At 44.3% G+C, this 16037-nt stretch overlaps 1 protein-coding gene across 2 annotated transcripts in view; it reads right to left on the bottom strand.

Moving 5' to 3' along the window:
* The window catches only part of ephb4b (eph receptor B4b), a 29884-nt gene extending 15588 nt beyond the window's left edge, over positions 1-14296 (bottom strand). The window contains exons 1-2 of one of the 2 annotated variants that reach the window (XM_041984719.1): positions 13578-14296; positions 18-88 (exon numbers count right to left, since the gene is read on the bottom strand). In XM_041984719.1, the coding sequence (XP_041840653.1) occupies positions 18-88; positions 13578-13701 (195 nt within the window). In that variant the 5' untranslated portion in view covers positions 13702-14296. The remainder of the gene's footprint in view (positions 1-17; positions 89-13577) is intronic. The other variant, XM_041984718.1, reaches the window with a different exon arrangement.
* Between the last annotated feature and the right edge of the window lie 1741 nt (positions 14297-16037).

Here is a 16037-nt window from a genome sequence, read left to right as displayed (position 1 = left end):
CCTGACTGACTGCTTACCTGCTGATCGTTGGCCGGGTGGTCCGTCCACCGAAGGTCCGACGTCTCCAACTTGGTGTTCATCAGCACCTCTGAGGGACAGATTCAGATTGTTTATTTCCTGCGGAACGTTTGTCTAAATAAAACTTTATACGTTAAACGTGAAGATTTTAATGTAAATTTCAACTCTCGCTGCGACAGACCTCAAAGCTACGGAGCCAGGACAGGGACAAACCAGATCTACCAGGACAAATGACATAAGTCCGAAAATACAAAACAAGACGTTTGTCCCAGTTTGTCCCACCGTCCCCAGAGCCAATCAGATCGCTCTAATCCCTAACCAATCAGAGAGAGAGCTGGCCAAAGCCAGTCAACTATCACAGCTCTCTGAAGGTGAGTCGGTTTACGGACAGATTAACATTTAAGAAGCTCTAACAGGACCAGCTGATCTGGTGACACCTTCAGGGATCTGAGCGCCGCGCCGGCCTCGGTCAGACGGTCGTAGCCGTACCTCTCTACGCAACGTCCACCAGCAGGTCCAGGTCGCTACCGGACGGTAAACCCTGATCCTCAACCCAGACCTGGAGGGCTGCATATCGTCCACATCACAAGCAACGTAACAACGTGACACCATAGCGGTGCAACGCCATCCCTGAATTCTGAGGAAGATGAAGGTGACCTGGACCAGGAGAGGAGCAAGGTGGACGTCCAGCAGGCCATCATGTGACTTCAAACAACAAACCACCGTATCTTTAAACATGGACCTGCTCCCTTTCTATGGACACAGAGACGTCCATAAGAAGTCAGTCCTTCTTTCTGATTGGTTAGTGATTAGACACACCTGATTGGTTCTTGCTAAACGTATACAATATGTGAAGTTTAGGTCTATGTTTAGTTAAACTGAATTGTATTGGCAGAAATAATACCTGCAGATGAGATCCTACAGTCTAAAAAACTGAAGACGACTTACGCCGCTATGCTAGCTCCGTACAAACCTCCACGTCTGTAAAACATATTCTCGCTCCAGATTTGAAGGTTCAAACGTCTGAAAAAACACAAACCTAAATAAATAAATTTAAATTAGATGAGCTTCTGCTGCTCCGTTAGAGAATTATTTCTACCCGACAGTTTGCTTGAGGCTCGGCTCCTCGTCTGCTGACAGAGAAAAGGCGGGAATCACCATAGCAACCATAAACCCTGCTCTGATCACGGTTCTCTAAAAACTGGTTCAGGAATAATAACCTGTTAAACCAGTATGATGATGGAACCAGCAGAACGCTTCGACCTAGAGACGTCCGTCAGTGTCTCTGGAGGAGCGAAGATGGGGGAGGACAGGGGAGGATGGGGGAGGACAGGGGAGGATGGGGGAGGACAGGGGAGGAAGAACAGGCCTCTCACAGCCGTCATATCAGCCATGACTGATGCTCTGTAATCGGTTCCTGAGGAGGAGGCTCTGAGGGATTCACCCTCACACACACCTCGGTTAGACCTCATCACAGGTCTGGATCAGTCCGACTCATCAACTAGTCCCCAGTGAAGCAGCAGCGAAGAGGAAACCGAGGAAACAGCTGAAGCTACGAGCCGGTGGGTAAAACCTTCGTCTCCGTGGACAGACGTTACCGTCGGCGTCGCCATGGACAGACGTTACCGTCGCCGTGGACAGACGTTACCGTGGTCGTCTCCGTGGACAGACGTTACCGTCGGCGTCGCCGTGGACAGACGTTACCGTGGACAGACGTTACCGTGGTCGTCTCCGTGGACAGACGTTAACGTTGTTGTCTCTGTGGACAGACGTTACCGTCTCCCTGGACAGACGTTACCGTCTCCGTGGACAGACGTTACCGTCTCCGTGGACAGACGTTACCGTGGACAGACATTATGTGATTACATGTTTTATCTGGCTGGCTTTAACCGGCTGAACAGGCGGTAAACCTCTGGTTCAGTGAACGGAGGGATCCTCTCAGGTCCGTCTGCACGTCCACGGACTGAAGAGACGTCATTAAGACTTTATAAAGTCTTTTATCGTCTCTGCATCGGCTCCTGTACAGAACTACAATCCTCACGTATAAAACTACGTATAAAACTACGTACAAAACTACGTATAAAACTACGTATAACACCACGTATAAAACTACATATAAAACTATGTATAAAACCACGTATAAAACTACATATAAAACTATGTATAAAACTACGTATAAAACCATGTATAAAACTACGTATAAAACTACATATAAAACTACATATAAAACGACGTATAAAAGAACGTATAACACCACGTATAAAACTACATATAAAACTATGTATAAAACTACGTATAAAACCACGTATAAAACTACATATAAAACTACATATAAAACTATGTATAAAACTACGTATAAAACCACGTATAAAACTACATATAAAACTACATATAAAACGACGTATAAAACTACATATAAAACGACGTATAAAAGAACGTATAAAACGACGTATAAAACTACGTATAAAACGACGTATAAAACTATGTATAAAACTACGTATAAAACTACGTATAAAACGATGTATAAAACTAAGTATAAAACTACGTATAAAACTACGTATAAAACCACGTATAAAACTACGTATAAAGATTGGATGGCCCAGGTTTTCCCGCAGACGCGTTGCTGCCGTCAGATTCACCATCAGCTCGTATTTTCCATCACACAGTGAAGTGTGTTGTTTTATTCTACTGGGAATAAAATAGGTTTTTATTCAGATTTTACCAACTCTTGGAACTCTAGGTGGATTATAACCGGCCTAGAATGAACCGGACTGAAGTGGACTGTCTCTGGGAAGTTGGTGCCGTATAAAAAAAGCTTGATTGAATAGATGTTCCACAGCCATGTGAGGATTATTTACTGGTGCTGAAGGAGCTTCTCCAGCTGGATACTGGACAGAAACCAGTTCAGTAAATAATGACTCAGCATGTTCTCCGCTTTAACGCTTGATGGTTTTTACATCCTGACAAATGAAACCTGAGAATAAAACTGTTTTACCAGCTGACGTTTGTATGTTAGTAGAAATGTCAGTAGAAACGGGTAAACTAGTAAAAGTAGAGTCTGAAGTGCACGTGCACCTCATCCTGAAGGAAACGCCGTCAGAGGACGGCTTCATTCCTCAGCTGCTGCCGAGCGGAACGTGAAATGGCTGCTTTCCCTTTCTGAGCTGTAATTACACACACACCCGAGAACACACACACAGCCGGGCCACGTTCCATTCCGCTCATCGGTTGATTAAAGCGAGAAGAAGCCGAGGCTGTCGCTGGGTGTGTGTAAATCAGGTCAGCGTTCTTCACACCAGCACTGATTATTAATCCAGTAATGAGTTGTGTAATACACACACACACACACACACGTTGTAGTGTTTATCTACCTATCTTTATGAGGGCCACGATCAATCGTCCTCCTTAAGAGGACTCGGTGAACATTGAGGCCATACGAGAGATGTGAAGTTTGAATAATTAGTGTTTGTGTGTGTGTGTGTGTGTGAAACATGTCAGTGTTTTTCACACCAACACTGATTATCATTTCACATTAAAATGAGTTAATTAAGTGTAAAAAACACATCCACACTCCACAGCTGTGTGCAACGTGTTTGTGCATCTGCCACTCCAAGGACCATATTACATCCGCTCCTTCACGGGGACATTCTGGAAAGTGAGGACATTCTGGACAGTAAGGACATTCTGGAAAGTGAGGACATTCTGGACCTTAAGGACATTCTGGACAGTAAGGACATTCTGGAAAGTGAGGACATTATGGACAGTAAGGACATTCTGGACAGTAAGGACATTCTGGACAGTAAGGACATTCTGGAAAGTGAGGACATTCTGGACAGTAAGGACATTCTGGACAGTAAGGACATTCTGGAAAGTGAGGACATTCTGGACCTTAAGGACATTCTGGACAGTAAGGACATTCTGGACAGAGGACATTCTGGAAAGTGAGGACATTCTGGAAAGTGAGGACATTCTGGACAGTAAGGACATTCTGGAAAGTGAGGACATTCTGGACCTTAAGGACATTCTGGAAAGTGAGGACATTCTGGACAGTAAGGACATTCTGGAAAGTGAGGACATTCTGGAGGCACGACGTCTGCATCAACAGGCGTGTGCGTGCTTCTGCTCTATCATGTTTCCGCCTGCGGTAGGAAGGCAGGTACCTGAGCTCCTGCAGCACCTGAACACACCTCGGAGACAATGCAGGGCGGAGATGTCGGGTGATGTCATGTAATCAGGCTCTGTTATTGTGCCGACAAAAAACTGTCTGATGATGAAAAATGTGTGGAGGAAATAAAGAAGGAGGACAGGCTGCAGGACTCAGCCTTGATACACATTCCTGGTAGATTAGCGTGTAATCCGACCCGGTTCCCTCTGAAACAGCAGATGAAGAGTCGCATCAGACTGGACTGGACTCAGACCTGAACAGACCTTCAGGACATCAGACGGGGCCAGAAGCTCCAACACAAAACATCCCTGTGAGCAGGGTTAGTTAAAACTTAATCACAGGGTTTCCATGACAACCCTGAACAAACATGGTAGCGATGGAGGAATGTTTTGCTCCCAGCAGATGTGATGATGGATGGAAGTTGGCTGAATCCAGACCAGCTGCTTCAGTCCTCTCCGGTTAATGTTCCCACCACATAGTCCCCTATCTGAACCACAAAAAGCTCATCTGAACCACGCCAACGTACATCTGACTAAAGCTAACACACATCTGACTAAAGCTAACATACATCTGACCAAAGCTAACATACATCTGACCAAAGCTAACATATATCTGACTAAAGCTAACATACATCTGACTAAAGCTAACATACATCTGACCAAAGCTAACATACATCTGACTAAAGCTAACATACATCTAAACAGAACTAACATACATTTGACTAAACCTAACATACATCTGACTAAAGCTAACATACATCTGACTACAGCTAACATACATCTGACCAGAACTAACATACATCTGACTAAAGCTAACATACATCTGACCAGAACTAACATACATCTGACTAAAGCTAACATACATCTGACCAGAACTAACATACATCTGACTAAAGCTAACATACATCTGACTAAAGCTAACATACATCTGACCAGAACTAACATACATTTGACTAAAGCTAACATACATCTGACTAAAGCTAACATACATCTGTCTAAAGCTAACATACATCTGACTAAAGCTAACATACATCTGACTAAAGCTAACTTACATCTGACTAAAGCTAAAATACATCTGACCAGAACTAACATACATTTGACTAAAGCTAACATACATCTGACTAAAGCTAACATACATCTGACCAGAACTAACATACATCTGACCAGAACTAACATACATCTGACCAGAACTAACATACATCTGACTAAAGCTAACATACATCTGACCAGAACTAACATACATCTGACCAGAACTAACATACATCTGACTAAAGCTAACATACATCTGACCAGAACTAACATACATCTGACTAAAGCTAACATACATCTGACCAGAACTAACATACTTCTGACTAAAGCTAACATACATCTGACCAGAACTAACATACATCTGACCAGAACTAACATACATCTGACTAAAGCTAACATACATCTGACCAGAACTAACATACATCTGACTGAAGCTAACCTACATCTGACCAAAGCTAACCTACATCTGACCAAAGCTAACATAAATCCGAATGACGCTAACCTTCCTCTGAACGACAGTAACCTACATCTGAAAGACGGTAACCTACATGTGAATGACCCTAACCTACATCTGATCGTCGGTAACCTACATCTGAAAGGCGGTAACCTACATCTGAACAACGCTAACCTACATCTGAACAAAGCTAACCTACATCTGACCGACGGCAACCTACAACTGACCGAAGCTAACATACATCTGACCAAAGCTAACATACATCTGACCGAAGCTAACCTACTTCTGAACAACGCTAATATACATCTGACTGAAGCTAACATACATCTGACTAAAGCTAACCTACATCTGACCGACGGCAACCTACAACTGACCGAAGCTAACATACATCTGACCAAAGCTAACATACATCTGACCGAAGCTAACCTACTTCTAAACAACGCTAATATACATCTGACTGAAGCTAACCTACATCTGACCAAAGCTAACATACATCTGACCGAAGCTAACCTACTTCTGAACAACGCTAATATACATCTGACTGAAGCTAACCTACATCTGACCAAAGCTAACATACATCTGACTGAAGCTAACCTACATCTGACCAAAGCTAACATACATCTGACTGAAGCTAACCTACATCTGACCAAAGCTAACATACATCTGACTAAAGCTAACCTACACCTGAACAAAGCGAACATAAATCCGAATGACGCTAACCTACCTCTGAACGACAGTAACCTACATCTGAAAGACGGTAACCTACATCTAAACGAAGCTAACCTACATCTGACCGAACATAACCTACATCTAAACGACGCTAACCTACATCTGACCGAACATAATACATCTAAACGACGCTAACCTACATCTGACCGAACATAACCTACATCTAAACGACGCTAACCTACATCTGACCGAACATAACCTACATCTAAACGACGCTAACCTACATCTGACCGAACATAATACATCTAAACGACGCTAACCTACATCTGACCGAACATAACCTACATCTAAACGACGCTAACCTACATCTGACCGAACATAACCTGGCTCTGGATGACGCCAACTTACACCAGACCTTGAAACCAGGTCAGAACCCTGAAAAAAGACCAGAATCCTGAAGCCATACCAGGACCCTGAAACCAGATCAGAACCCTGAATCCAGACCAGGACCCTGAAACCAGATAAGAACCCTTAAACCAGACCAGGACCCTGAAACCAGATAAGAACCCTTAAGCCAGACCAGGGCCCCCAGTAATATCCAGAAAATGTGAAGATGTCTTCACAGGTTCAAGTCACTACCGTACTGTTGGGACGTCCTCACAACATGGACATCAGTCAACAGCAGAAAAGTCTTCATTTGAAACATAAATGTCCCCTCAGGTCAACAATGTCCTCCGCCTCCAGAACCTGAAGGACAGAAAAGTCCCCACAAAGCAGAAATGTCTGATGGGTCCTCACAAACACAGCAGATGTGGGCACACGCTCTGTAAACACCATATCTGAGATAAGACTGCATGACGAGGACACGGAAATTGCCATGACAACAGTGGCGGGATGTTTACACAAGCTGCTCGGCGGCAACATGCGTGTGGTCTCGTGCTGCGACTTGTTCTCTAATAAACCTGATTATCTGGCAGCGTCTCCTCTCATTCCTCCAGCCTGCCCTCATCCCTCCTTCACCCCTGGTCTGAAAACATGATCCATCTCCTGCAAAGAGCTAAAAACTTACACATCTATCAGAGAGAAAATGTCCGGTACGGTGGTAGTTACGGTTGCCATGGTGACATTAACTAAGTATGTACAAAACTGCTGCTATTTAGAAAAAAACAGAAACTTCTGATTATTTAAACATGTAAAAGTTTCCATCATAAAACAAGTGTGACTTTAGTAAGTTAGGTAAGTAAAAAATGTTAACATACGAGTTAAAAACTGTATTTTCCCTCATGTTTAACATGTGGAGTTTCTCAGAGATGGTAGTCCGAGTGGGACGTTACAGGTCCAGGTCCTGGTAGAGGACCAGGTAGAGGACCAGGTACAGGTCCAGGTAGATGACCAGGTACGGGTCCTGGTAGAGGACCAGGTAGATGACCAGGTACAGGTCCAGGTAGAGGACCAGGTAGAGGACCAGGTAAGAGTCCAGGTACAGGTCCTGGTAGATGACCAGGTACAGGTCCAGGTACAGGTCCTGGTAGAGGACCAGGTAGATGACCAGGTACAGGTCCTGGCAGAGGACCAGGTAGAAGACCAGGTAAGAGTCCAGGTACAGGTCCTGGTAGATGACCAGGTACAGGTCCTGGTAGAGGACCCAGTAGATGATCAGGTACAGGTTCAGGTAGAGGACCAGGTAGATGATCAGGTACAGGTCCAGGTAGAGGACCAGGTAGATGACCTGGGAAGAGTCCAGGTACAGGTCCTGGTAGATGACCAGGTAGATGACCAGGTACAGGTCCTGGGAGAGGACCAGGTACAGGTCCTGGCAGAGGACCAGGTAGAGGACCAGGTAAGAGTCCAGGTACAGGTCCTGGTAGATGACCAGGTACGGGTCCTGGTAGAGGACCCAGTAGATGACCAGGTACAGGTCCAGGTAGAGGACCAGGTACAGGTCCTGTAGAGGACCAGGTAGAGATCCAGGCAGAGGTCCAGGTAGAGAACCAGGTAGATGACCAGGTACAGGTCCTGGTAGAAGACCAGGTACAAGTCCAGGTAGAGAACCAGGTAGAGATCCAGGTAGAAAACCAGGTAGAGGTCCTGGTAGAGATCCAGGTAGAGGACCAGGTACAGGTCCTGGTAGAGGACCAGGTAGATGACCAGATACAGGTCCTGGTAGAGGACCAGGTAGATGACCAGGTACAGGTCCTGGTAGAAGACCAGGTACGGGTCCTGGTATTGGACCAGGTAGATGACCAGGTACAGGTCCTGGTAGAGGACCAGGTAGATGACCAGGTACAGGTCCATGTAGAGGACCAGGTAGATGACCAGGTACAGGTCCTGGTAGATGACCAGGTACAGGTCCTGGTAGATGACCAGGTAAATGACCAGGTACAGGTCCTGGTAGAGGACCAGGTACAGGTCCTGGTATTGGACCAGGTAGATGACCAGGTACAGGTCCTGGTAGAGGACCAGGTAGATGACCAGGTACAGGTCCTGGTAGACGACCAGGTACAGGTCCTGGTAGAGGACCAGGTACAGGTCCATGTAGAGGACCAGGTAGATGACCAGGTACAGGTCCTGGTAGAGGACCAGGTAGATGACCAGGTACAGGTCCTGGTAGAGGACCAGGTAGATGACCAGGTACAGGTCCTGGTAGATGACCAGGTAGATGACCAGGTACAGGTCCTGGTAGAGGACCAGGTAGATGACCAGGTACAGGTCCTGGTAGATGACCAGGTACAGGTTCATGTAGAGGACCAGGTAGATGACCAGGTACAGGTCCTGGTAGATGACCAGGTACAGGTTTATGTAGAGGACCAGGTAGATGACCAGGTACAGGTCCTGGTAGAGGACCAGGTAGATCACCAGGTACAGGTCCTGGTAGAAGACCAGGTAGATGACCAGGTACAGGTCCTGGTAGAAGACCAGGTAGAGGACCAGGTACAGGTCCTGGTAGAAGACCAGGTAGAGGACCAGGTACAGGTAAAAAAATCAATCTAATATAAATCGAACTAGTAGAAGTAAATCAAACTAGTAGAAATAAATCAAACTAGTAGAAGTAAATCAAACTAGTAGAAATAAATCAAACTAGTAGAAATAAATCAAACTAGTAGAAGTAAATCAAACTAGTAGTGATGAACGTTACATGATGGAGGTTACAGATGAGGACCAGATCCAGATGGAGGTCCTCTTCCGGTCCGACCCGAGCCTCGTCAGCTCCCTCCGTAACGCTCTGACTTTCCTCCAGGTCTTCATGTAAACGTGCTGGTTTGCATGTAAAAGGTGGTTTCAGGCCTTTTTTCAGGCACACACAGAAACAGGAGGAAGGTCTGAGCAGGTCTCATCAGCTGATCTGGTCCTGGTTTCAGCCTGAAGTTAAACCGCTAAAGGACCAATCAGCAGATTAACAAACCTCCACTTAACATGTAAATCCTGCACCGCGGTCACTTTAAATCCTCCGTCTCTAACAGGATTTACAGCCGGAGAAAGGTGGTGATGGAGGAGGATGAAGAGCAGGAGGAGGAGGAGGAGGAGGAGGAGGAGGAGGAGGAGGAAGGCTGTGTGTCGGGTTAAAATCAGAAAGCCAGAACAAAGACGGAGAGCAGATGGAGACACTCCCACAGAGTCCAGAGAAAACTTGGTCGACCCCACTGATCTGGATCATGTAGGCTTCAAGGGTCCTCACACACACACACACACACACACACACACTGCAGACACACACACACATACACGCACACACACCTTGTCTGACTGAATGGGTGTGTCCCGGAGAGACGCACACACATGAATGAATCACAGTGAATGATCCTTAATCAATGATCAGACTGGCTGGTAACCAAAGAAAGCTGTTCACTAACTCATTAACCTGTTGGTTAAATCTGGTCTAGTATCTATTAACCTGCTGGTTAAATCTGGTCTAGTATCTGTTAACCTGTTGGTTACATGTGGTCTAGTATCTATTAACCTGCTGGTTACATCTGGTCTAGTACCTATTGACCTGCTGGTTAAATCTGGTCTAGTATCTGTTAACCTGCTGGTTACATGTGGCCTAGTATCTATTAACCTGCTGGTTACATCTGGTCTAGTATCTATTAACCTGCTGGTTAAATCTGGTCTAGTATCTATTAACCTGCTGGTTACATGTGGTCTAGTATCTATTAACCTGCTGGTTAAATCTGGTCTAGTATCTATTAACCTGCTGGTTATATCTGGTCTAGTATCTATTAACCTGCTGGTTAAATCTGGTCTAGTATATATTAACCTGCTGGTTACATGTGGCCTAGTATCTATTAACCTGCTGGTTAAATCTGGTCTAGTATCTATTAACCTGCTGGTTACATGTGGCCTAGTATCTATTAACCTGCTGGTTAAATCTGGTCTAGTATCTATTAACCTGCTGGTTACATGTGGCCTAGTATCTATTAACCTGCTGGTTAAATCTGGTCTAGTATCTATTAACCTGCTGGTTAAATCTGGTCTAGTATATATTAACCTGCTGGTTACATGTGGCCTAGTATCTATTAACCTGCTGGTTAAATCTGGTCTAGTATCTATTAAACTGCTGTTTACATGTGGCCTAGTATCTATTAACCTGCTGGTTAAATCTGGTCTAGTATCTATTAACCTGCTGGTTACATGTGGTCTAGTATCTATTAACCTGCTGGTTAAATCTGGTCTAGTATCTATTAACCTGCTGGTTATATCTGGTCTAGTATCTATTAACCTGCTGGTTACATGTGGCCTAGTATCTATTAACCTGCTGGTTAAATCTGGTCTAGTATCTATTAACCTGCTGGTTAAATCTGGTCTAGTATATATTAACCTGCTGGTTACATGTGGCCTAGTATCTATTAACCTGCTGGTTAAATCTGGTCTAGTATCTATTAACCTGCTGGTTAAATCTGGTCTAGTATCTATTAAACTGCTGGTTACATGTGGCCTAGTATCTATTAACCTGCTGGTTAAATCTGGTCTAGTATCTATTAACCTGCTGGTTACATGTGGTCTAGTATCTATTAACCTGCTGGTTAAATCTGCTCTAGTATTTATTAACCTGCTGGTTAAATCTGGTCTAGTATCTATTAACCTGCTGGTTACATCTGGTCTAGTATCTATTAACCTGCTGGTTAAATCTGGTCTAGTATCTATTAACCTGCTGGTTACATGTGGCCTAGTATCTATTAACCTGCTGGTTACATCTGGTCTAGTATCTATTAACCTGCTGGTTAAATCTGGTCTAGTATCTATTAACCTGCTGGTTACATGTGACTTAGTATCTATTAACCTGCTGGTTACATCTGGTCTAGTATCTATTAACCTGCTGGTTAGATCTGGTCTAGTATCTATTAACCTGCTGGTTACATGTGGTCTAGTATCTATTAAACTGCTGGTTAAATCTGGTCTAGTATCTATTAACCTGCTGGTTACATGTGGCCTAGTATCTATTAACCTGCTGGTTACATCTGGTCTAGTATCTATTAACCTGCTGGTTAAATCTGGTCTAGTATCTATTAAACTGTTGGTTACATGTGGCCTAGTATCTATTAACCTGCTGGTTACATCTGGTCTAGTATCTATTAACCTGCTGGTTACATGTGGTCTAGTATCTATTAACCTGCTGGTTACATCTGGTCTAGTATCTATTAACCTGCTGGTTAAATCTGGTCTAGTATCTATTAAACTGCTGGTTACATGTGGTCTAGTATCTATTAAACTGCTGGTTAAATCTGGTCTAGTATCTACTAACCTGCTGGTTACATGTGGTCTAGTATCTATTAACCTGCTGGTTAAATCTGGTCTAGTATCTATTAAACTGCTGGTTACATGTGGTCTAGTATCTATTGACCTGCTGGTTAAATCTGGTCTAGTATCTATTAACCTGCTGGTTAAATCTGGTCTAGTATCTATTAACCTGCTGGTTACATGTGGTCTAGTATCTATTAACCTGCTGGTTAAATCTGGTCTAGTATCTATTAAACTGCTGGTTACATGTGGTCTAGTATCTATTAAACTGCTGGTTACATGTGGTCTAGTATTGATTAACCTGCTGGTTAAATCTGGTCTAGTATCTATTAAACTGCTGGTTACATGTGGTCTAGTATCTATTGACCTGCTGGTTAAATCTGGTCTAGTATCTATTACACTGCTGGTTACATGTGGTCTAGTATCTATTAAACTGCTGGTTAAATCTGGTCTGGTATCTATTAACCTGCTGGTTACATGTGGTCTAGTAGCTATTGACCTGCTGGTTACATCTGGTCTGGTATCTATTAACCTGCTGGTTACATCTGGTCTGGTATCTATTAACCTGCTGGTTACATCTGGTCTAGCATCGATTAACCTGCTGGTTAAATCTGGTCTAGTATCGATTAACCTGCTGGTTAAATCTGGTCTAGTATCTATTAACGTGCTTGTTAAATCTGGAAGACATTTCAGTTTGTGGGAAATTAAATGTTCTGATCGTCTACGTTTAACCAACCAACCAATCAGTCGATCAGACTGACTGAAATCCGTCCAATCAGAGGCAGGATCTGAGAGGAAAACCCAGACTCTGGTTTAACCCGTGACAAGAGACATAAAACCAGACTGGAAACATTTCCTGATCGATCAGCTGATCGGTCCAACAGAAGACAGAGTTTGGACCCGATAGAACCGATCACTGACTGACCGATCAATATCTACCCTTCAGGGTCCAGGAGAAAAACCTGATCAATCAGCTGCAGTAGACAAAGGTACGGGTCAGTGAACGCACCATCTACTGCTTCATGTTTAATAACTGATCAATCACTCCCATAATCAACCTGATCAGCCTGAAAAGATCAATAACAATCATCAATAATGATTTATTTTAACAAAAGAATACGGATGTTTTTCTGGTAATGATGAAAACAAACAAAAAGCAGCAGAAAAGTTTTAGTGAAGACAAATAAAATCTAAAGTTTGATCGAGATCACTGATCAATAAATAAACTGTGAAAAACCCAATAACCCAATAACCAGGCAAACAGCGGAGGGAAATTATTGATGACGGCTGGATTTCAAACAGATGCTGAGAATAAATAAAAACACAAACAGCTGAAACGTTAAAACTTTGATCAGAAAACAAACAAACGTCCAGAACAAGAATCTGATCAAACCTGATTAACACGATGATCAATAACGTTTCTGTTGCAGATAAAAAACCCAAACAGTTTACTTTATCCATCATTTACAGACTGGTTCCTGATCAGGACCGATCGATCAGGACTCACCTTCCTCCGCGCGGCAGCAGCTCAGCAGCAGCAGCGGGACGAGCAGCAGCTTCAGTCCGCAGCAAGCGGCCGGTTCCCGGCCTGGCCTGGCCCCCGCGGCCCGCTGACCCCTCCGACCCTGCATGACTGCCCCTGGAAGACTCTGATCCAGCCCCCGCTCCAGCCACCTATCGATCCCTGGTCAGTGTCGTCAGCTGGGCTCGCTCGCCGCCGGCCGCGCGTGCCTCATTGGAGCTCAGCGGAGCGGCCGCGACGCGGTTAAAGATCCGCGCGGGACGTCCTTCACCCGCAGGAGAAACTTTCCAAGATGGAGGCGTGGAACCCCGAGAACAAACTCCCTCAGCTGCTCCACTTCCTCCTCCGCGGGACTCCTTCTCATCCCTCCATTCGGCTCCTCTCTCCCTGCGGCGCGGAGCGGCGGGGTGCGGCAGCCTCCGAGGCCGGGAGAGGAGCTCCGAGGGGCGGCTTCTGACCGCAGAGGGGTCGGGAGGGAACGTGGATGGCTGAGGATGAGGAGGAAGAACACACACGTACACACACACAGGTGAAACAGGCGCGCGCAGGACAGTGGGGCTCAGTAGAACTTCCAGTAAAACTCCCAGTAAAACTCCCAGTAAACTTCCAGTAAACTCCCAGCGTGTCTCCGCTCCGGCTGAAACATCCAGATAAAAGTTCGGACAAAAGCTGGAAGTTTTCCTTCTCTTCCTCCGGGACAAACCACGCCCCCTGGAGACTAGACCACACCCACACAACGCATCTGATTGGCTGAGAGGTACGTCATTCTGATGGAGGCGGGGTTTGTCTGTGAGTGAGTGACAGTGAAGGAATGTGGACAGATACACCGTCTGCGCATGTCCGTTAGAAGGAAAGCAAACCGTGTAAACACGAGAAAAACCTGCAAATATTAACAGAATATTAATTATACCGTTTTAATTTGTTGTAAGAAGTAAAGTTTGATTAATGATAGTTTTATTATGATGGTGTTATTATCATTTAGAAGTTTTTCTTTAGTTTTATTAATATAGTTAGTATTATTATTATTGATAAAAACATTAATAATAAAAATATTTAAAAAGTCATGAGACCTGGTTGGACCATCTGATCAGAAATCAGCTGTTTATGATCAATAATCATCTGACTGAAGCTCTGGTTGGGTCCCAGGACCAGTCTGAAGCTCCTTTCCACCACCGGAACCAGGAACTAAACCAAGTTCCACGGAGATGTTTCACCACCTGATCTGGATGAAGAACTTCTCCTCCTCTTCCTCTCACCTGTAGAGCCCCTCAGGAATCCTGGGATCTCATTTCTAAAGCTGGCGTACACACAGAATCTAGAGAAACAGGAAACGGCGACACCAACGGTCCAGAATAAAACCAGGAAATCATGTGAAATGTGAGACATTTCCACCATCACCTTCCACACCACATGTATATCAATCAATCAAACTTTATTTATATAGCACCTTTCATACATACAAATAGCAACTCAAAGTGCTTTACAGATAGTAAAAACCCCCAGAACCCCAACCCAATAGCAGCAAGCCCACCCCCCCCCATCAAACACACACACATCACAGAGGGTAAAAGCAAGTTAAAAGGACCAAGGAAACGCTGTCGTACATTCTGGGGTCTAGTGATGTGGGGAAACACTGAGATAAAACACTGTAAAACTAAATCTAAGACAATCTAAAAACCAACCTGGGTATAAAAGTAATATTGCTAAGACCCATAAAATAAGAGAACCCGTGGATTAAGAGAATCAGAATGATAAAACAAATACATAAATGATAAATAAATAGCAGCTGAATACAGTCTGTGTGTTAAGAAAGAAATGAATAAATACAATAGTAATAATAAAAGTAATGATTAAAATGCTAAACTAAAAAGGTGGGTCTTGAGTCTGTTTTTAAAAATATCCACACCCTCACATCCTCAGGCAGGCAGTTCCACATACGAGGCCCGTAGAAATAAAAGGAGGACTCGCCGTGGGTTTTTTATATGTATATATTATATATATATGTAGATATTAAAGCTGTTTGTAGACACGAATAAAGACACATTCCATATTAATCCTTCTAAGAGCCACGCTCAGGAAAACCAGGAACTGGTCTGATGGGTTCCTGGTTCCTGGACCACAGATAAAGGACCTACAGGGAAACGGGTCCTGGTCTGGTTAAATTAAACTCTGTGGACAGAGACAGGACAGTCTGATCCGGTTTCAAATCCACAACAAACCTGACCTGGTAGAAACAAGTCCTCCTCATCCACCGGGAACCAGGTTCTCACCTGAAACCGGTCCAGCACTGAACCTGCAGCCAGAAACCAGCTGTTCTTTTCTACATGTAGGACGCCTCAGTCCACCTGAAACCGTCCAGTTAGGCTGGCAGCGTGTGTGTGTGTGTGTGTTTACTTCTCTGTTAATAAAGTTAACCAGATCAAACACACAGCACACACTGACCTC

Source organism: Melanotaenia boesemani, chromosome 5 (genome assembly GCF_017639745.1).
Source record: "Melanotaenia boesemani isolate fMelBoe1 chromosome 5, fMelBoe1.pri, whole genome shotgun sequence".
Taxonomy (NCBI): Eukaryota; Metazoa; Chordata; class Actinopteri; order Atheriniformes; family Melanotaeniidae; genus Melanotaenia; species Melanotaenia boesemani.
The sequence above is the reverse complement of the archived record's forward strand: the minus strand, read 5'-3'. Positions and strand labels throughout refer to the sequence as shown.